At 36.3% G+C, this 22904-nt stretch overlaps 2 protein-coding genes across 3 annotated transcripts in view; one reads left to right on the plus strand and one right to left on the minus strand.

Annotated features, from left to right (window-relative positions):
- LOC123552342 (uncharacterized) overlaps positions 1-22904 on the plus strand; it is a 469144-nt gene that overhangs the window by 156515 nt on the left and 289725 nt on the right. The window lies entirely within an intron of this gene.
- LOC123552344 (cation-independent mannose-6-phosphate receptor-like) overlaps positions 1-22904 on the minus strand; it is a 134595-nt gene that overhangs the window by 41101 nt on the left and 70590 nt on the right. For both annotated transcript variants that reach the window (XM_045341933.2, XM_045341932.2), the window contains exons 23-32: positions 19482-19712; positions 18869-18938; positions 14414-14561; positions 12511-12655; positions 9381-9524; positions 8449-8714; positions 6145-6351; positions 5365-5514; positions 3716-3877; positions 2192-2387 (exon numbers count right to left, since the gene is read on the minus strand). In XM_045341933.2, coding sequence (XP_045197868.2) covers positions 2192-2387; positions 3716-3877; positions 5365-5514; positions 6145-6351; positions 8449-8714; positions 9381-9524; positions 12511-12655; positions 14414-14561; positions 18869-18938; positions 19482-19712 — 1719 coding nt within the window. The remainder of the gene's footprint in view (positions 1-2191; positions 2388-3715; positions 3878-5364; positions 5515-6144; positions 6352-8448; positions 8715-9380; positions 9525-12510; positions 12656-14413; positions 14562-18868; positions 18939-19481; positions 19713-22904) is intronic.

The raw sequence follows: 22904 nt of genomic DNA on the forward strand, positions 1-22904 counted from the left end.
GAGAAATTTGAAAGTAGGTCACTAGGTCAATCTTAAGGTCAAAGTTTATTTCGGTACACAAAACTATGCAAGTGGTCTAAATTTGAAGGCTGTAGCTTGAGAAATGTGAAAGTAGGTCACTAGATCAAAATCAAGGTCAAATTACACTTCAGAACACAAATCTATGCATGTGGTCCAAATTTACAGCCTGTACCTGTAAAAATGTGAAAGTAGGTCACTAGGTCAATGTCAAGGTCAAAGTTTGTTTCGGTACACAATCCTATGCATGTGGTCTAAATTTGAAGCCTGTAGGTACAGAAATGTGAAAGTAGGTCACTAGGTCAATCTTAAGGTCAAAGTTCATTTCGGTACACAAAACTATGCAAGTGGTCCAAATTTGAAGGCTGTAGATCTAGAAATGTGTAAGTAGGTCACTAGGTCAAAATCAAGGTCAAATTTTATTTCGGAACACAGAACTATGCATGTGGTCCAAATTTGAAGCCTGTACCTTCAAAAATGTGAAAGTAGGTCACTAGGTCAATGTAAAGGTCAAAGTTTGTTTCGGTACACAAAAATATGCAAGTGGTCCAAATTTGAAGGCTGTAGCTTGAGAAATGTGGAAGTAGGTCACTAGGTCAAAATCAAGGTCAAATTTCATTTGGGAACACGAAACTATGCATGTGGTCCAAATTTGAAGCCTGTACCTTCAAAAATGTGAAAGTAGGTCACTAGGTCAATGTCAAGGTCAAAGTTTTTTTCAGTGAACAAAACTATGCATGTGGTCCAAATTTGAAGGCTGTAGCTACAGAAATGTGAAAGTAGGTCACTAGGTCAAAATCATGGTCAACTCATGTCAAGGTTCATCTTGCCACTCAAAACCATACATGTGGTCCAAATTTGAATGTTACTGACAAGATTTTAAAAGGTTTTCCCTATATAAGTCTATATGAACCATGTGACCCTCCAGGGCGGGGCCATATTTGACACTAGGGGGATAATTTGAACAAACTTGGTAGAGAACCACTAGATGATGCTACATTATAAATGCCAAAGTCCTAGGCTTTGTGGTTTGGACAAGAAGATTTTCAAAGTTTTTCCCTATATAAGTCTATGTAAACCGTGTGACCCTCAGGGTGGGGTCATATTTGACCCTAGGGGGATAATTTGAACAATCTTAGTAGAAGACCACTAGATGATGTCACATACAAAATATCAAAGCCCTAGGCCCTGTGGTTTTAAACAAGAGGGTTTTCAAAGTTTTTCCCTATATAAGTCTATATAAACCATGTGACCCCCAGGGCGGTCCATATTAGTCCCCAGGGAAATAATTTGAATCATCTTGGTAGAGGACCACTAGATGATGCTTCATACCAAATATCAAAGCCTTAGGCTCTGTGGTTTTGGACAAGAAGATTTTCAAAGTTTTTCCCTACATAAATCTATGTAAATTACAGAAATAAACAAAGGGCCATAACTCACTAAAAAATTGTTGAACCAGACTGATTTTCAGGGGGACACAACTAGGGTACCAATACATCATTCTGACAAAGTTTGGTCAAAATCCCCCTGGTAGTTTCTGAGGAGATGCGAAAACGAGAAATTGTTAACGGACGGAAGGACGACGGACCACGGACGCAGAGTGATTTGAATAGCCCACCATCTGATGATGGTGGGCTAAAAAAACTTGACAGGCATCATCGCAGTATGTTGGTTCATGTTTATTTTAAGTTTATGAAATTATTATTGCAAAATTTGTTCGAAGTCAATTTCACAATTGCCGTCTAATTCAAAAGCAGTATCTTTCAAGTACATCAATGACCTCATAATCTTAATAAGGTCACCCTGCCTGTAAATCATAACTGTTGCCATTTCCAATGAGCCTGTCTTCTTCTAGGTAATTTCTCTTTAAGCAGTAACTTTGTGTATATCTGCAAGAATATTATTAGATTGTGCCAAATGGAAATTTTAAGCACTTTTTTCCAGCTGTAATAGTGGAGAAAAACCCAAGGTGCTAATGAATTTTATTTCAGGCATGTGTGTGCACCCTATGTCTTCTGCAAGCCAGCTGGATGACTTTGTCAAGTGAAATGTTTTGGCAACTGGAAAGGCTTCAGCCCACAATAGTAGTGGTGCTAATGAGTCAAAAGACGACACCTTAACCACATATTTACAAAGAACATTCTATAAAAATTACTTCATAATTTTTTTCTACCTTTACATTTTCCACCACTTTCATACATCACTTTTATATACTGCCCCTCTTTCACCACCTTGAAATTGCTTGGTTCACCAAACGAAACTCCATCTTCCTTTCGGCACACCATGTGGGAGTCGCAACTTGATGTGTCATCACTTTTTATAGGTCCACACATATTTAACAGGTATTTTGTTTCATTCTTCACCCTCACCTGGAATCATAGTAAATTATATAGGTCTGCACATGTTTAAACGTAACTTTCCTGCTTAATTTTCACTTGGAATCTAATTCATTTTTGTAGGTCTGCACATATTTAAATGTATTTTGCTCCCCCTTAACATTCACCTGGAATCAGAATTCATTTCACAGGTCTGCACATCTTAAATAGTAACAAGCATTTTCTTTCCCACTGTAGTTGTATTCCATTTTTTACAGCACTGCACATATTCATATATAGCATGTATTTTTTTTCCTCCCTAAACTGTCACCTGGAATCACAAAGACAATTCATATTATAGGTCTGCACATATTTAAATATAGCCATGTATCCTGTTTAACCCTTAACTTTTACCTGGAATCACAATTCATTTCATAGCTCTACACATATCTTAATGTAGCATGTAATTTTTTTTCACCCTTAAGGTTTAGCAGTATATTACAAAAAAAAAAAAAGGTTTTTATAGTAAATGAACAGCATCTTGACCAACAGCTCATCTGTCCAATACATGTTTTACTGTTTTGTCCCACAGAGTTGGATACTTAAAATATTCTAAAGGAGTTGCCCCCCTTTAAATAAGAATGCCATTTGTAAAGAAATAAATGTAAACAATTGTCAAAAACGATGTTTTATCTACTTATGCAAAGTTTAAACACTCGTACGATGTTGCAAATGCATCAAAACGAAGACATGTAACAGCTTTTTAAAAATGGTGAGTTTTTAAAGGCGCGTAACTGTCCAGAAGTGTGGCTCCTTCATGCAGTCCCTTTCCGGAATTCAATATATATATATGAGTAAATTGACAATGGTTTTGTAGAATAATATAAATGTTTTATATGCTGTAAAATTTTCATGTAAAACAATGCTTTCTTTCTATGATTTGAAGACGTTCGAATTTTTTTCTCTGAAACATGGACCTATATCTTAACTTTTACCCATAAACAAGATTCATACCTTTATGAAGTAATTGAAACTAACTAGTAGATGAAAACTATACATATTTTTGTACAAAAAATGTTGTTAAGGAAATGTAAGTTACAATCTACTCATCTTCAGCATAACATACTAACTTCAGGTAGTATCCCACTGAATGGTAGATGGAAGACAAGGAAAATTATTCAGGCAGAGGAAGGCACCTGGGTAGAAGCACTGACCTTCCACAAGCCAGCTAAACATCTTCCGTCTACGACAACTGTATCAGGGCTTGAACCTAAAAAGATGAAGGACGAGTGATTTGAAGCAGTCACAGAGGCCCTTATAAGCCCTGGCTTGTGTTGCTTAGCAATTGATAAATAGAACAGAAAGGAGGAATACTGTAATACCTCAGTTGGTTCTTTATGCTGAAGCTTTTTAAAGTCGTAGAAATCTCCCGTGTTGTCATGGTAACCACACACTTCACTTTGTGTTGTTTCAGTGCAGACAGTGTAGGTATCCCATTGGAATATGTACTCACAATCAGCCTTCCTAACAAACACTGGCTTACTCTGTAAACAATACAAAATCTATATGAGCCGCGCCATGAGAAAACCAACATAGTGGCTTTGCGACCAGCATGGATCCAGGATCAGGATCCATGCTGTTCGCTTTCAAAGCCTATTGGAATTGGAGAAACTGTTAGCGAACAGCATGGATCCTGACCAGACTGCGCGGATGCGCAGGCTGGTCTGGATCCATGCTGGTCGCAAAGCCACTATGTTGATTTTCTCATGGTGCGGCTCATATTTACGCCATAAATGCATTTAACCCTTACTCTGCTAAGTTTCTAAAATGGACTGGTCTATCATTCAATCTGGGTAATACAATTTGTTATTTGAAGGTGTGTTCACTGAAAATTTACAGACTGAACAGCGAACAGTGCAGACCATGATCAGACTGCATGGATATGCAGGCTGATCTTGGTCTGCACTGGTCGCAAAGACAGAATCACTAGCCAAAAGCACTTGCCACCAGCAGGCTAAGGTTAATTGACACATAGATTAAAACAAAATCATACTGACCCTACAAGTTGGGCACAACTGTATCAAAGACTCAACAAGTTTAAGGCATTCACTATGGGGTTACTATACAAATTCAACACCTTTTTTACTTTCTTTCATTTCTTTTATTATTAAAACACTAGACACAATGGTTGTAAAATAATTATATTAGCCTTGCCAGTGTGGCATATATAAGCTTCAAGACGTTTTTAGCCTTCACATATTTAAGCTCAAGTGTATTTCATACTTTAAGAGCATATGACCCCTACACACTTGTTTGTTTTTCTGAAGGAGGCTCACATGATTTTTGTTCTTATTTCAGGTTGATTAATATTCACAAAATTGAAAATAAGTATTTTGTATAAACAGTTTAAAACTGGTAAACAGTATCATGATACTTAACCTTTACCCTGCTAAATTTCTAAAATGAACTGGTCCATCATTCAATTTGGGCAATATCATTTATTATTCGAAGGATTAACTAAAATAAACTGACAAACATCCGTGCAGGCTGATCTTGGTCTTCAACTGTCGCAAAGGCAAAATCACTTGCTGCCAGCAGGCAAAGGTTAATACTGAATAAATATTTCAAATTGTACAGTATGCAGACATTGTTCTTTATTCATACTTTTGACATGTCCAAAACACTGCGAAAAAGTTCTTCTTCCAGTGACAGTTACGTTATTGTTTATTTTTACTTGGAATTTATCACAGACTGTTTGTTTAAATTCTCAAAATTTGAATTAAACAAAAAGCATTTAGTCAAATGAATTTGCAGTAACTGTTGTGTTGGTTGTAAAATCCTGTTGAATATGTGTGATGCAGAAACTGAATTTGAATTCCCAGTCAAAGGGATATTTAGTGTTCATTGTAAAACGGCTTGTGTAAATTCCCTCCAACAAGGAAGTGGTATGTCCTTAAAACTGCAGCTCTCTGATTGGTCCAAAATTTAAAGTTTATCTTAAAATCATGAATGCATCTAAAAATATACTCACTCTAAATGGTCCTGGAAGACAGGTGAAGATAACCCTAGATGTGAAATTCTTTGTGGGATCTGTATCACATTTAGAACCGTTCACATACATCAAGGTGATATCTTTCGTTGCAGTATTATATGTAGGTGATAACTTTGGTTTACCTAAACTCTGTAACAAAATCACTTTTCTGTTTTATATTAGGGAATCAATTAAAGATCATAGGCATGGAATTTAATGGAAAGTTTAACATACCTGAATTCTGACATACATTAAGTTCAATTAAAGATATCCATATGTCTTCTTAAGCTTTTTGACAGTCAGCAAATTTGTGAATATCTGATAATGCTTTGATTAGCATCGTGTTACACAAGTGATAGCTAAACAAATTCATTGAAAAAGAAGGTCTTGCTTGGTGGTCATGATGTAGTGAGATTTCAGTCTAGAAGACTTTCTTTCTCTTAATATGGTTTAAAATCACTTTGACAAAAAGTAAGTTATATGGTAATTTCCAGCTTTCAAGGTGGAGGAAGACAACAGTCATCTAATGAGGTACCTGCCAGCACCTGGGTAAAAGCATCAATTTTCCACAGGCCAGATGGATGGCTAACCCAAAGTCTAAAGACAAATCAAGCAGGACTAAAAGCTCAAAGAGACAAGGTGCAAGGCATTCCAGTCAGCCACCTAATAATATCTCATCCGTCAATGCCTCTATATATGAGTTTCATATCTGTTGGCTTTTTTTTTAATCAAAGATGTGTTAGATACATGTTTATATACAGATTTAACTTTATGACTTACTGTATGGTTTACACCATCGGAGGGTTTCACTAGGCACGCACCCGAACCAGCGGGACAGAGAATGCCAGTCATTGGAGTCAAGCTAGAGCAGACACTAAGATAGAATACTGATCCATCTACTGTCGAGTGTACAACCTGGTCTGGATCTTGTGAGAGGGGAGACAGGTCTATGGTTCTATAATCATCAGTATTTACAGAGCATTTCAACTGTAAAATACAAAATAATAAACATAGAGTGTATATTTTTATATAACAATTTCAATACAAAGAGAATAAAACATCACACTAAACCTTCTCTATCATATCTATGCTCTATGCCAAAGGCCACCTGTCAACGGAGGCCACTTGTCTCTACAGACAACTAACTTAGTATCTTTTCCTATTTAAGCATTTACAGTGAATTTTAACCTGTGACTAAAATCCATCAGAAATAAAGGCAACATTCTGGCTTTTCTTAGTGTTTGACTTAAACTAAAGCTATCACCAAAGGTGATGAATGTACCCCCTCCCCCAAAACACACTGACACAGTACATTGCAATTTTACACACACAAGATTGTATAATTATGTGGACTGTATGTATATATACTCTATGTATATCGTATGGTAAGAAAAAACAAAGTCCCATAACTCTGCAGAATATCTCTCTGAAAACCTAACATGCACCATGCACAAGTACGGTTGGTACTGATCACTTTTGTGAAGTTTCATTAAATTGTGTGCAAGGGTTCGAGAGATTAGGCACGTACAAGATTGCGTATGCAGACTGTATGTGCAGAATTGTTTTCTGAAAGAAACTAACATGCACCATGCACAATTAGGGTTACTACTGATCACATTAAAAACGTTGGGAAGTTTCATTAACTTGTGTGCATGGGTTCGGGAGATTAGGTGCGGACAAGACTGCATATGCAGACTGTACGTATACAGTATAGTAACAAAAAACAAAGTCCCGTAACTCTGCAATTTTTTTTCTGAAAGAACATAACATGCACCATGCACAACTACTGTTGTTACTGATCACTTGTGTGAAGGTGTGAAGTTTTATCAAATTGTGACAAGGGGATGGGAGTTGGTGTGCACAAGATCGTGTCTATGGACAGATGGAGAGACAAACTGACAGACACAGACAACCTGAAACCAGTATACCCCCCTTACAACTTCCTTGTTCGGGGGGGTACAAAAATACCAAGTTGCCCAAAATAGGAAATCAGACAAGCTTGTAAATAGTCCCCTGTATTAAGCATACTGTGCTGCAATTACATTTCAGTAAATCTTACAGATCAATGCCTAACTGATTTCAATAATCATACATTTTCTTCATACTGGATAGAACAAATAAATTTAATGACCAATCACATATAGAAAAATTGTTCTAAGTGAAAATTTTCATTAAATTGTAACATAAATTAACTAAATACAAAAAATGTATTCAAATAAAGTTTCCTTTTAAAAGGAAAGGCTTGCTTGGTTTTGCAATCTAGGAACTACAGTAAAACCTGCTTAAGCGGTCACCTCTAATTAGCAGCCAAGCTGTCTTAAGCAGCCTGTGTCTCATTTCCCAAAATGGTCATTTATTCTATAAATTACCTGCATTAAGCAGCCACCTGCTGTAAACAGCCACTTTTTCCCACTCCCTTGGCTGGCTGCTTAAGACAGGTTTTACTGTATATCAAAGACTGCAAGTATAGCAGCTTATGATCAGAACAAAAACAGTTCACACAAAACCAAAACATTGTGTTAAACTTGTTCTATTTAAAGTCCAAATGAGGGTTTTCCTTTGTTACTATTTAAATCCAATGGAACCGGAAGTAGTCGACTTCTCTGTCTTTTTTGCAAACATGACAAAGTGGTGAAAACATGCAGAGAAGCAGTCTAAAACCAGATATCACTTTAAACACTAATGGATTTGGCCACAACGTAAGCGCAGAAACTGAAATTTTCCTATGAGATACCCATTTGGCAGATTACATTATTTCAGGGGTGTGCTTACTATGACAGGACTGGTATAAATGTCCATAAATTCTTTACAATAGTAACTAAAGTAACTGAATATATAAAGTCAGAAATGAAACAATCTTCATTTTCAATAAAATCTTAATATATGTAATTGATTTACATTTTGTTATCATATTATTGTCACAATGTGAAACACCCCAGAATTAATAATATACTGTCATAAAACGCAAACATCCTGCCGCTTGGATATATTCTGTTTTCCAGCTTCTTGTAGTAGACACAACTACATTTGGGGAGGCAAAATAACCAAAAACAATGTACAGGCTTGTATACCACAAATTCTTACCTCTTCTTCGCAAACAAGATTTGTATGCCAGGATATGTAGTATGTACAATCTTCTGTCTCATCAACAAACATAGGACGGCCAATTCCTCTGTGTCCATTACACACAAAAGTGATAATAGTGTTCCTTTCATACTTCCCATTATGGCAACGATCGCCACCAGTCAAATTCTGTACAACAACACCATCATCAAACCATAGGTCATGGACAGCTTTTCCGGCATTGTACTTAGGTCGATTAGGATACATCCCTGACGACTGACAGACACCTATAAAATAAACAAGAGGAGCATTGCAATATTACAGGGTTTTAAGTCACAGTGACACAGTTTTATGTTGTTACTGGGCTTATAGTTGTATGATGTGCAGTGATTTTCCAGTTGGTGGTGGTGGAGGAAGAGCCCTGAAACCCCTCCAGGCAATATTTCATCATACGTGGAATGGCACCTGGTAAGAATCCCATCCTCCCATAAGCTAGCTGGATGACTCTCTAACATGACAGAATCTAACCTCCCTTGTGAAGATTCATATCTCCAGTAGTTTGGCGGGAATATGCTTCAAATTCAGCAAGCTTCACTGCTTTGTCACTAAGGCCAAAACTCAATATTAGCCACTTTGTGATTCCATCAACTGAATCCTTCTTACAAAGGTTACTTTTGCAACTTTCATATTCCTAAATGAAACCAGACCAATTCCTACATTTAATATTATAATGCCTGTCAAAGTGTTGAAAGTAACTTTAAACTTAGAGCCAACGTAAAACTTCATTTGACACCAATATGTATAGTCAGAATCTGTATCCACTCACCCGTTCTACTAGAGAATCATACTTTGTTCCTAATGCAGTGCAAAATCTCCACTGTAACACTAAAAGCATATTTCTCAATACAGCAGGAAACTCTTAATGTAATGTGTGTTAATTGATACAAACTTACCAATAGAACTATCTGCATCTGTACATTTACTGTTAGTCACTGGTCCACAAATATTGAACTCGTACAGATTGTTGTTTTTATCTGTAACTTTCCATGGAGAACCTTTGGAGGTTGTCTTCAAATTGGACAAATCAAACACATTTCCTGAAAGTACAGCTCTTCACATAAGAGGGTTATAATGCCTTGAACAGACTCAATCAAACTCAGTCTGCTGTTTTATTACATGACTGTATTCTATTGTTTCTCTGATTGGCTGAAAATGGTTCGAAAAGTAATGAGTAAATATCATATCAACTTATCTTGGGTTATAAATAGTACGATAATAACCAGAGCTGTCTGATGACAGCGCGCTCGACTATTCGAAGAATTGATTGAAGAATGGGGTCAAAATATTTCCACAGATATTCAGACAAAAGAAATAAATAGATTAGACAAACAACGTTCCTGTATTTCTTTGATTTCGATAAGTCTTCCACTAAATGGCAATGTATGAACCAATTTCAAAGTCCAAAAAGGGCCATAATTCAGTCAAAATAGTTACGTACCCTTGTCTACAGATGGAAATCATAATGATAAACAAGTGTTCAAAGTTTAAAAGCAATATGTCAAATAGTTTTGACAAAACGTGGACTTGTATGATAACAGAACCAATTTGGAAGTCCAGAAAGGGCCATAATTCAGCCAAAATAGATGACAGAGTTATATATTCTTTCCTGCAGATAGAGACTATTATACTAAACAAGTAATAAAAGTTTCAAAGCCATATGTCAAACACTTTACAAAAAATATGAACTGGTACGGAAAACTTAACCAAGATTTCTAAGTCAAAAGGGGCCATAATTCAGCCAAATTCCTTGATGGAGTTATGTACTCTTGCCTATAACTGGATATGGTGATGGTAAACAGGTGCTGAAAGTTTCAAAGCTTTATCTCAAAAGACTTTGTCAAAATGTGGACTGGTACGAAAAACTTAACCAAGGTGTGACGCCGACGCCGTGGTGAGTAGGATAGCTCTACTTATTCTTCGAATAGTCAAGCTAAAAATAGATCGAAGTAAGTGCCTGGAAAACCAATATCAACCTGATATGGTCTAAAAATAGATGGCAATATTTCCAATTTCAATCGTCCAATTAAATGAGAATACAATTGTAATAACAAGACTGACTATACATCTATTCATGTAATAAAACAATTACTGACTTTTTCATAGGTTGATATCAGGATTTATTAACCCTCAAAAAGTTATATTCATCTCGCCTTCAGCTCGGTGAATATAACTTTTTTTTGGGTTGATAAATCCCGATATCAACCTATAAAAAAGTCGATAATTGTATAATGTTGCTTCTTTGTGTTCTATGCTTCCAAAGGATCTTTTCACAGATTTGATCATAATGAGGCTGCCTCATATTTTTTATGAACATATTATAAACATTTTTTTCTAGTTAAATCCTATTTTCAAAAACTGTTAAATTCTAAAATATTTGTCATAGGTTTGAATATTTGACTAACATTGTACAAACTATTTTTGATTACCTCCCCTTTAAGCTCTGACTGTGTAAGTTCATCTGCAGTATTGATGATAGAACTTTTCTAAACATGTACATTTGTACACTCTTTATTTGAACAACTGTTTTTCACATACAATGTATTTAATCCTTATCGTGCTGGACACAACTGATTTTGCCTCTGCATCCAGTGTAGATCATGATCAGCCTGCACATCTGTGCATTCTGATCATTATCTGCACTGTTTGCCATTCAGTCAGTATCTTTTTGGTAAGCACCCCTTTTAACAGTCAATGGTACTGTCCAAATTGAAAGATGGACAAGTTCATTATAGAAATTTAGCAGGGTAAGGGTTAAAAGCCTTATGAAACTTAAGACATAGTTATATAAGCACTTTAACTTGCAAAACATTAAACTAAAATCATACAATTATGCTGAAATGGAATTTTAAAGTTTCAACCTTAATGCCTAATTCCTGGAAACATGTAATCATGTACAACATAAGTTTAAGAGGTGAAATCAATGGCATTTTTTCTTGTTTTGATATATTTGCCCATGAGTAAACATTATCATAGTGAATCTTTAGGTAGATAACAAACAGACAGTTGCAGAGAAGTTGAAGAAACAGATTCTATACAAGCAATCTAGTTGCAATACACCAGCTCTGCAAATATAGACCTTTTTTAAAAAAATGAAATTAATGCAAACACTGCAAAGTAACAATACAAGGCCAAGAGCTCTTTTCTGGTTTGAGCCAGTACTAGCCATTAAGTTCTATGGAAGACACTCAAGCAAATTTTAGAAATTTGCAGTGCATATACCAAGATTTTATCCCCTGGACTTCTAAACTGACAGTCAGCCATATAACCTGTAGACTCTCCATCCCCCCACCCACCCCTTCCCCTGCCAATTTTCAAACCTATAGAATTACCTTAAATACACTGCACAATAGAAAACACAGACATCATTGTTCCATTATTAGACTTTATGAATAATGGGCCAGTAAACATATATTTTTAGTTAACAGTTGCTGACAAGAATACTTCCAGTTTTCTTTTTTTAACTGGGTTTTAAATCAAACCAACATGATCATACATCATATGACACTTTTCGTCTTTGGATAGCAAAAAAAGATCCCGGGTGATCCTCTAGATGTTAATTCAAACACAGATGGGCTCCCGCTTAGAAACATTAATCTTCTGTAACCAAGGTGATAAAAGAATCAAACACCCTTAGTAAAGTTCTGGACCTACAGTTATGAAGGGCAAGTGGTTCCAAGTCAGTGACCTTAACTGCTCGGCTGTTGGAGCTCCCGATTCCAGCTGTCTCAAAACTAATGGCTCATCCGTTTAAATAGAAATTACTTAGCACAATACCCATATGCTGTAAAAGTAAACTAAATGTAACATTCAAATTAGTTTTACAACTTAGTTGAAAATCCTTTAGGAAGTCATGAAACTAACTGCATTACATCAATTTTTTGCAAATTAGTTTTTCTAAATTTTTGATTTCACTGGTTTTGCCAAATTGGCTAATACGTGGAGAACATTCCTCCATTGATTTCATGTTTTAAATATTAGACATTAGAAAATAGTACACTGAGTACAAGTGACAAGTATTCATACCTGTGGCTGGATTTTTGACTTGACATGTAATATCTTTACCACCACCACCACTGCTGGTATCCTCGAGGATGCATGCAGAAGCTGTCATCCACAGGAAATGATGGTCACATTCACCTACCATAAAATGACCCACAGGACTGGAATGCTGAAAGATACCAAAAAAGTTTGTTTGTAAGGGTTTGACACAATTTAGGTTATGTAAAAGCCATCAGCAGAAACTTGTTTTCTACCCGCAACTGACAACTTGGGCTCATGAACTAAAGGTGGAAAACAAACAACTGAACACATACTGCTGTACATCTGTGCTATATTTGAAAGATTTAACAATATTTGTATGAGCTGCACCATGAGAAAACCAACATAGTGCGTTTGCAACCAGTATGGATCCAGACCAGCCTGCGCCACTGGCGCCAGATCAGAAAGAAAATGCCTCTGTACATGTTATACCCTACCACTAGGTATTCTATAAGAACCATGGTCGTGAACGGGAAAATATACTAGCCCATTTCAATCGCGTATTTCATAACTAAAACACGCAGTTCAGTAAATGTGTACTATTGATATTAAACAAGTGGTAATTTATCTTCCGTTGTGTACCCGTCACATTTCTTCAATACTTCTTATCTTAGGAAAACAACGTGTAGTTTACAGTTTTTTCAAAGGTACACAAAAAACTTGCTTGAACTTCCCTGGTGAAGTTCCGGTCTAGATTACAGACACACTCTGATTGGCTGATGTGAAAATGTATGTCAGTCGTCATTTTACTACACGTGTACGCTAAAATGTTTATACGCAGCATAAATGTGCAAAATGAATTAAATAAACAGAATAGATGTATACCAATGTATGATTTCAAATTCAAAATCATATACAAGATGAATTTCATTCATCATTTCGAGTCTTATCGTAAAACTGTGAATATACTGCATTCTGTTTTTGTTTGCTTACATTTCGCTTAACATGTGCACACTGCCGTGACCTCTAGACCGGATGTTCATTAGGGGAGTTCACGCAAGTTTTTTCTGTAACGTTGACTAAAGCATAAAATATATGGAGCATCTCTGCAATATGGAATATTGAGACAATGTGACTGGTGCACGATAGAAGATAAATTATCGCTTGTTTAATATCAGTAGTACACATTTACTGAACTGCGTGTTTTAGGTATGAAATACGCGATTGAAATGGGTTAGTATATTTTCCCGTTCACGACCATGGTTCTTACAGAATACCTAGGGGTAGGGTATAACATGTACAGAGGCATTTTCTTTCTGATCTGGCGCCAGTGGCCTGCGCATTTGCAGTCTGGTCAGGATCCATGCTAATTGTTAATGGTTTCTCAAATTGCAATAGGCTTTGAAAGCGAACAGCATGGATCCTGAGCAGACTGGGCCGATGCTCAGGCTGGTCTGGATCCATGCTGGTCGCACATGCACTATGCTGGTTTTCTCATGGTGCAGCTCATATTAATACTGGTATGTAGACAGCTCTCAAAGGCATTAGAGTAGTCACAATTTTGAAATATTATGTAAAATAGAAAGAGCTTTATATATGTATGCTTACTTTATATCATAATCCTAAATATATACATAAACAATACTGTTTTAAGACTTTTGGTATGTAATATGACCATGTTTTTCTATCAGTTTAAAACTTCTAAAAATTTGTGGACCAACACTGTTTTAAGTCTCATGGCAATTTTTTCATTTGTTATGGTGAAGGCCACGTAGCACCTTGGTGGAAACATCAACCTTTGTAATCCAGCTGTATGGCTCTGTCACATGAAATAATTTTACATCACAAACAAGGTTTAGAACTCATAGCAAATGGTAGCAAGTGATTCTAATTATCCATCGCATCCACACAGCCAAATAAGCCCCAGAGAAACATTGTGCATACTTACTAAGGCATGCTTGTCACATGTGAAGGTGATATGTGTGGTCATGTTATCTTTGCCATTGCTGCACTTATCACCATTTGTATATGTGATTACAACCTGTCCATTCTCAACCTTCATCTGGTAACCACTAGGCTCTCCAATACTCTTATATCTGTAATATGCAAAAAAAATATTGTAATATTATATGCTAATAAATATCATGTTGTCATGATCACATGTGAAAATGTACACACCTTTTAATAATGTTTTGTCAGTTTTCAAAATTAGGTTTGCTTTCTTGGGTTTAAAACATCACACTGACACAATTATAGGTCATTATTTTATGACAATTTTCCAGCATTATTTCACCACAGGCGGGCACCTGGGTAGAACCACTAACCTTCTGTAAGCCAGCTGGATGGCTTCCCCACATGAAGAATTCAACGCCCTGAGTGAGGCTCAAACCCACTTTGATGAATAGTGTGCAACCTACTTTTTTGACTAATCAGAGAGAGTTATTTTTCAAACAAGAGCTGTTGGAGGACAGCAAAGCTAGACTATTCAACAGCCTTGTCAGTTGAATGAAGACAAGTAGAAAAGGGGGTATAATCTTGTAAAAATGCACAGTGCATATCAGCTTATGACAGTGGACAAGTGTGTGAAGTTTCAATCCATTCCCATTAGTGAGTACTGAGATATCAGCTTACATACACAACCTTAACCAAAAATTTCTAAGCTGATAAAGGGGCATAATTTTGTAAAAATGCAAAGTAGAGTTATGGGGCCTGTGCATTACATGTCATATTATGACAGTGAACAAGTATGTGAAGTTTCAATCCATTCCCATTAGTGGATACTGAGATACCAGCTTACATACAAAAACTTAACTAAAAATGCTAAGTGGAAAAAGGGGCATAATTCTGAAAAAAGTAGAGTTATGGGACTTGCTTAGAGCATGTCAGATCATGACAGTGAACAAGTGTGTGAAGTTTCAATCCATTCCCATCAGTGGGTATTTAGATACCAGCTTACATACAAAACCTTAACCAAAGATTTCTAAGTTGAAAAAGGGGCATAATTTTGTTAAAAAGCAAAATAGAGTTATGGATCCTGTGCAATGTAAGTCAGTTTATCACAGTGAATAAGTGTGTGAAGATTCAATCCATTCCCACAAGTGGTTACTAAGATACCAGCTTACATACAAAATCTTAACCAAATTGAACCCCCGGGCGCCGATGCGGACGCTGACGCACGGGAGAGTCCAATAGCTCTACTATTCTTTGAATAGTCGAGCTAAAAATGTGGTTTCTTATTCCTTAAGAGCAATGTGACTGTAGCAATGACTTCGAAGAACAGCTCTATACAATGAAAAGCGTCGACTGAATGCACATGCATACCAATGACCGCCACTTCATCGTATTTTAAAGGAAGCCGACACATTTTTGTTAGTCAAAGTTAGGTGGAGAATCCGACACGGCTGATTCTGCAATTCTGATTGGTCAAATGCAGATTTCACACTATGTCAGATAGAGTCCATGAAGAGAATTCTTCAAGGAAAAGAAACCTCTGTCAGTCACTCCGCTACGCTCTGTTTTCCTCCCTATTGGTTTCTTTTTCAAGAAGAATTCACTTCATAAACTCTATTTATAACGTGACAAATGATTTGAAGTCAAGCCCCAACGACTAGCCCAAAGTCCCTGCCATAATAAAGACAGTGCTTCTTCAGTGGATATTTGTAAATAAAAAGACAACATATAAAGTGTTGTTCTGTTTCATGCATAATATTAACAAGAGGGCCATGAAGGCCCTGTATCGCTCACCTGACCTATTGACCTAAAGATCATCAAGACAGTTTCATTACGATAATGGTCATAAATGTGGCCTCTAAAGTGTTAACTAACTTTTCCTTTGATTTGACCCAGTGACCTAGTTTTTGACCCCACATGACCAAGATTCGAAATTGAACTAAAGATCATCAAGATTAACATTCTGACCAAGTTTCATGAAGATACAGTTATAAATGTGGCCTCTAGAGTGTTAATAAGCTTTTCCTTTGATTTGACCCGGTGACCTAGTTTTTGACCCCACATGACCCAGATTTGAACTGGACCTATAGATCATGAAGAATAACATTCTGACCAAGTTTCATTAAGATATGCTCATAAATGTGGCCTCTAGAGTGTTAACTAGCTTTTCCTTTGATTTGACCTGGTGACCTAGTTTTTGACCCTATATGACCCAGATTCAAACTGGACTTTGAGATCATCATGATTAACTCTAGCTATCACTAAAGGTGATGAATGTACCCCCCGCATGCACTGACACAGTACATTGCAATTTGACACACACAAGATTGCATAATTATGTGGACTGTATGTATATAGACTGTATGTATACAGTTTAGTAACAAAAAACAAAGTCCCATAACTATGCAGAATATTTATCTAAAAGAATGTAACATGCACCATGCACAACTAGGATTGGTACTGATCACTTGTGTGAAGTTTCATTAAATTGTGTGCAAGGGTTTGGTAGATTAGGCACGCACAAGATTGCATATGCAGACTGTATGTACATAGTATGTTAACAAGAAACAAAGTCCCATACCTCTGCAATTTTTGTCACTGAAAGAATATAACATGCCCCATGCACAACTACTGTTGTTACTGATCACCTGTGTGAAGTTTCATTAAATTGTGTCAAGGGGATGAGGAGAGATGGTGCGCACAAGATTGTGTCTATGGATATAGTATAGTAACAAAAAAACAAAGTCCCATAACTCTGCAAATTTTTTTTCTGAAAGAACCTAACATGCCCCATGCACAACTACTGTTGTTACTGATCACTTGTGTGAAGTTTCATTAAATTGTGTCAAGGGGATGAGGAGAGATGGTGCGCACAAGATTGTGTCTATGTATATAGTATAGTAACAAAAAAATGGGTTAGGGAGATTAGGTGCGTACAAGATTGCATATGCAGACTGTACGTATACAGTATAGTAACAAAAAACAAAGTCCCATAACTCTGCAAATTTTTTTTCTAAAAGAACCTAACATGCCCCATGCACAACTACTGTTGGTACTGATCACTTGTGTGAAGTTTCATTAAATTGTGTCAAGGGGATGAGGAGAGATGGTGCACACAAGATTGTGTCTATGTATATAGTATAGTAAGAAAAAAAAACAAAGTCCCATAACTCTGCAAATTTTTTTTCTAAAAGAGCCTAACATGCCCCATGCACAACTACTGTTGGTACTGATCACTTGTGTGAAGTTTCATTAAATTCTGTCAAGGGGATAAGGAGAGATGGTGCGCACAAGTTTGCGTCTACGGACAGACCGACAGACAGACAACCTGAAACCAGTATACACCGCATACAACTTTGTTGTCCGGGGGGGGGGGGGGGGGGGGGGGGGGGTACAACAAGAGGGCCATGAAGGCCCTGTATCGCTCACCTGACCTATTGACCTAAAGATCATCAAGATAGTTTCATTAAGATACGGTCATAAATGTGGCCTCTAAAGTGTAAACTAACTTTTCTTCTGATTTGACCCGGTGACCTAGTTTTTGACCCCACATGACCAAGATTCAAACTTGAACTAAAGATCATCAAGGTTAACATTCTGACCAAGTTTCATGAAGATAAAGTCATAAATGTGGCCTCTACAGTGTTAACAAGCTTTTCCTTTGATTTGACCTGGTGACCTAGTTTTTGACCCCAGATGACCCAATATCAAAGATTTTATTGAGGGTAACATTCTGACCAAATTTCATTAAGATTGGGCCAAAACTGTGACCTCTAGAGTGTTAAGCTTTTCCTGTGATTTGACCCGGTGACCTAGTTTCTGACCCCGGATGACCTAATATCGAAGTCATCCAAGATTTTATTGAGGGTAACATTCTGACCAAGTTTCATTAAGATTGGGCCAAAATTGTGACTTCTAGAGTGTTAACAAGCTTTTCCTTTGATTTGACCTGGTGACCTAGTTTTTGAACCCAGGTAACCCATTATCGAACTCGTCCAAGATTTTATTGAGGGTAACATTCTCACCAAGTTTCATGAAGATTAGGCCAGGCTGGTCTGGATCCATGCTGCATAAAGCCAGTATGTTTATCTCGTGGCATGGCTCAAATTTTGATATTTTTAATTATATCTGGAGTGAGTATGGAATGAGTGAACATATACCAATCAAAACGCTTATTGAAATAAATTAAGACATAATCATACAAGAATCAAACTGTAATTTCTAACCATTAGCCTGCTGGTGGCTAGTGATTCTGCCTTTGCAACCAGTGCAGACCAAGATCAGCCTGCACATAATTGTGATGAAGGATCATGGTCTGCACTGTTTACTATTCAGTCAATATTTTTTAGTGAATACCCCTTCGAACAATAAATGGTACTGCCCAAACTGAATGAATGACCAGTCCATTTTAGAAATTTAGCATGGTAAAGGTTAATGCCTACTCAATGCTTACTTGTCAGTTGCTGATTCAGGTTTATCTAAATCTACCATACATGCTGCAGCCATATACGGACAGGTGGCATCTGAAACACATACAGTACAGTGTATCCATACAGCTTTAAAGTATCCTATCCAAAGATTTTCAATAAAAGCAAGTGTTATCAATAATAGTTATGAAGGCACCCTGGATACCCCCTGGTCATGGGAGTTGTACCAATATCTATCAATTTAACAAATTCTATCCAGTTTGAAATATGATTTTCTGTAAAAGTCAAAATCATGAACACTGAAGGCATTGTAAACTTATGATACAAAAAACAGAATTTAATTTCTTGAACACTGCATATAACTAAATTATAACTCTTTACTAAACTATTAACCCTTATCATGCTGGACACGACTGATTCTGCTTTTGCGACCAGTGCAGATCATGATCAGCCTGCACATCCGTGCAGTCTGATCATGATCTGCACTGTTCGCTATTCAGTCAGTATCTTTTTGGTAAGCACTCCTTTAAACAGTTAATGGTACTGTCCAAATTAAAATATGGACAAGATTATTACAGAACTTTAGCAGGGTAAGGGTTAAGCATGAAATAAAAATTAAAATGTCCTGTTAAAACTTACTTTGTTTTTGTATAAGGGATCTGCATACATTTATCAGGTAACGTTTCTTCTCTACAGTATCAGTGACTTCATAGTTGTCGTTCATCAGTTCTAAATTAGTTAGGTCGTATGACTTTCCGTTTGTATCCTGAACAGTACATGTGGCCGATTTACGCGGCGGACATACATGGTACGTTGGCCAGTCAAACAAATAGTGACAATTTTGTTCTGATTTCTCAACAAACTGCGGACCTATAAAATAAAAATTCATGTAAATTTATACAGACTGTGGACCTATAAAATGAAAAAAAAAATATCAGGATAATTTATATAAATTCCCTTTTGGTCAACGATGACGTTAGCATGACTCTGAATGAAAAACCAGTACTGGTGTCATATGAGAAGATGCCACCATGATCACTTTCATCTCCCTGTTGAACAGCTGACGCCTTAACCAACAAGCCATCACTCCCTTAAAAAATTTGAGAACACCAAAACAATATAATGTAGAACCAGTTATAAAAAACTTTTTTTCTTGTTATAATTCAGGTTGTGTGTGTGTGTGTGTACGGGTTGTAAACTTGTTTCAAATCTATCAGTATCACTGAAAACAAACTGGCACATTTTAATGGTAACTGCTACAACAACAAGAGCTGTCACAAGAGACAGCACGCTCAACTATTTCAATGCTGGATAGTGAAATTTGGCACATCTGAGAAAGCTGGAGCTGTCACTCGAGGGTTTAATGAGTCCAATTGGACAATAGCTCAAGTCTGTGTTAAATGCATAAAGTAATAGCAAGATAAAGATAAAATGTATCAAACATTAAATAAGTATAGAAGGGCCATAATTCATGGAAAGACTCTGCAAAAGTAATGCACTAGTACATATCATATCATGTATTTAATAATGTGGAACAATTATTCAAAGTTTGAATCAGATCTGTTTGGTAATAACAGATATAGTTTGAAAGTGCATCAACACTTTAACCTGAAAATTAAAATAAAAAGGGGTATAATTAATATGGTATTAGTGCTTGAGTTATGGCCCTTGTGTCAAATGACACAAAGGCAAGTAGGATAGCTCTCTATTTACTTTGTATAGTGAAGTAAAAAGGCAAGCTTGGTGAAATTTTGACCAGTAGTTTCTGTCACAAACTGACATACGGGCCTCATTGTATCTGTCGTGTAAATGCGGGTATTGCATCATCTTTTTGTATATTTTTTAGTTATTGAGGTAAATGTCAGATTTTATACATGAAATACCTCTCACGTTTTTCTGTATTTTATAACTTAAATTTCCATGTAAATTTTATTAAATTTGGTTCAGTAATAAGAAAGTTGATATTTTATAAACTTTAGTAATTCATTTTTTTCCCAAAAACCACTATAACGGGCCTTAAATTGTCAATTTCAATCCGCGCCAAAGTAGTCAGATTTCCCGGCTATATCGTGAATCCTGTGGAAAAACAAATAGTCGGAGTTCACGCATAAGCCGTGAGTCCCATGAAATTTAGTATTTGGCGGGACATTACCCTACAAATAGACTGGGCTAGATATGCCTAGCGCACACCACATTATGACATTAGATGAATCTACGTCAAATTGATTTTTCTTGCTAGAAATGTATGCTTGATCGAGGTAAGAAGTTTATTTGTTAGATTTTTGTATGATTTTTGAATTACGATTTTTATTTAGTAAATTTTTGTTCATTCTACAGAATTTTGTAACACATTTACTTTTTGGCATGTGATTTTGGCTAGTTTCGGTATGTCAGGATAATTTATTAAATTTTTCAGACTTTTGTAAATTATTTCGAAAGAGGAGTCTAAAATGTTTCGTTATTATAAGCTGTAAGATTTGTACTGAAATTTGTGTAACATGATAATTGTAAAGTACTCTTTGTCATAAACATATGTCAAACGTTTCGTTGTTAATTATGGAATGCCAATACTGCATTGCATTGTTATGTTAAATCTATGTGGCAAGTCTAATACTTTATATTATGCTATTGTAATTTGAAATTATTGTGTGCTAGTCTAAAGCATATCTAAACAGAGTCTGTTTTGTTGTATGGCATTTGATATTATATTCATGCTAGCTTTTGTATAACGTTTATTTCGCATTGCATTGTGTTAATTTGTAGTTGTAAATAATAGCTGCAGTTTATCATTTCCGTATCTATAATTTTTCATCATAAACTTTTCATATCTTTTTCATACTTCAACTTTAGACTTTTAAGTAATTAATTTTAATAATAATGGAAGTAATAAGTGACGTATTCTAATCACGTGACGTATGAACTTAGTAGCACATATATTTTGTATAAGTAGCACGTATTATTTATGGGAGCCTACAGAGGTATGGTGTACCCAAAGGAGCAGTTTTATGCCCTGACTTATTTGTTTTGCTATGAAGCTAACCATATGTTATATATTTTAGCTTCTTCCGCCAGACCACTTTTACCTGGTGATGATGTCACGACCCGGAAGTACAATACCCGAGGTTCATTTGTCTTCACTCGCCTGGACGTTATTTTCCCAGCTCGGAGCTTTCGTCCCATGGACGATGATTTTTGTTATCCTCTGAAGTCAGCTCAGGGATGCAATCACCTACCATCATAGGGAGCCAAATCGGAGTCAACGTATTCACGGTTTAAAGGGACTTTACTTGAAGATATGTTGTATTTTTGTGCTACTTAAAGTTCGTAATTAACGGAAACAACTGTGCCACATCACGTTAGTGTTAGAACTTTATATCTAGAGATAATGAGCTCAGATTTTCTTTCTTTCTTTCTTATAATCAGATTTTTTTTTCATTTATCATTTATTCATTGTATACAATCATTTTATGTAAATAAATTTGTAAATATTGTAAAGGGTGTTGATTTGTTCTGATAGTTATTGTCCCTCGTACGTCCATCCTGTCACAGTTTCAGAGATGTTTATGTAATTTGTGGATGCTGAATAAAGAAAATTGTTCAAGGACACCAGTCCATTCACTTGTACTAATAACTCAACCTAGGTGGGTTGAGGTGAGGAAGTGGGGGGTGGGGTGAATGTTTTAGCTAGAATACACATAGCAGCAACTATGTGCAGGCCACAGCCTGTGCTGCCTTTACTCAGCTATGCCAGTATATTCCTGTTTGAATGAGATTGACTTTAAAGGTCCATTACTAAGGGAAAGTGAGTTGGCAATTTTTTTCGTAGCCAGTGCATAGACTTCTGCAAGACACTAAATAATGAAGATTGGCAGGTCAAAATTTACAGAAGGTCTTTGGAACTCAAAGAAATGTATGTGTATTATGTTGAAATTTCAATGAATCGACAGAATGACCCCCCAGGTCTTTTTAACTTTCTTCATACTTCATAGAAAAATAATTGTACATATACTGCGATTTATTTCGAATTTCTACATACCAACTTTCATTTTCCAATAAAATGAA

Source organism: Mercenaria mercenaria, chromosome 4 (genome assembly GCF_021730395.1).
Source record: "Mercenaria mercenaria strain notata chromosome 4, MADL_Memer_1, whole genome shotgun sequence".
NCBI classification, from domain to species: Eukaryota; Metazoa; Mollusca; class Bivalvia; order Venerida; family Veneridae; genus Mercenaria; species Mercenaria mercenaria.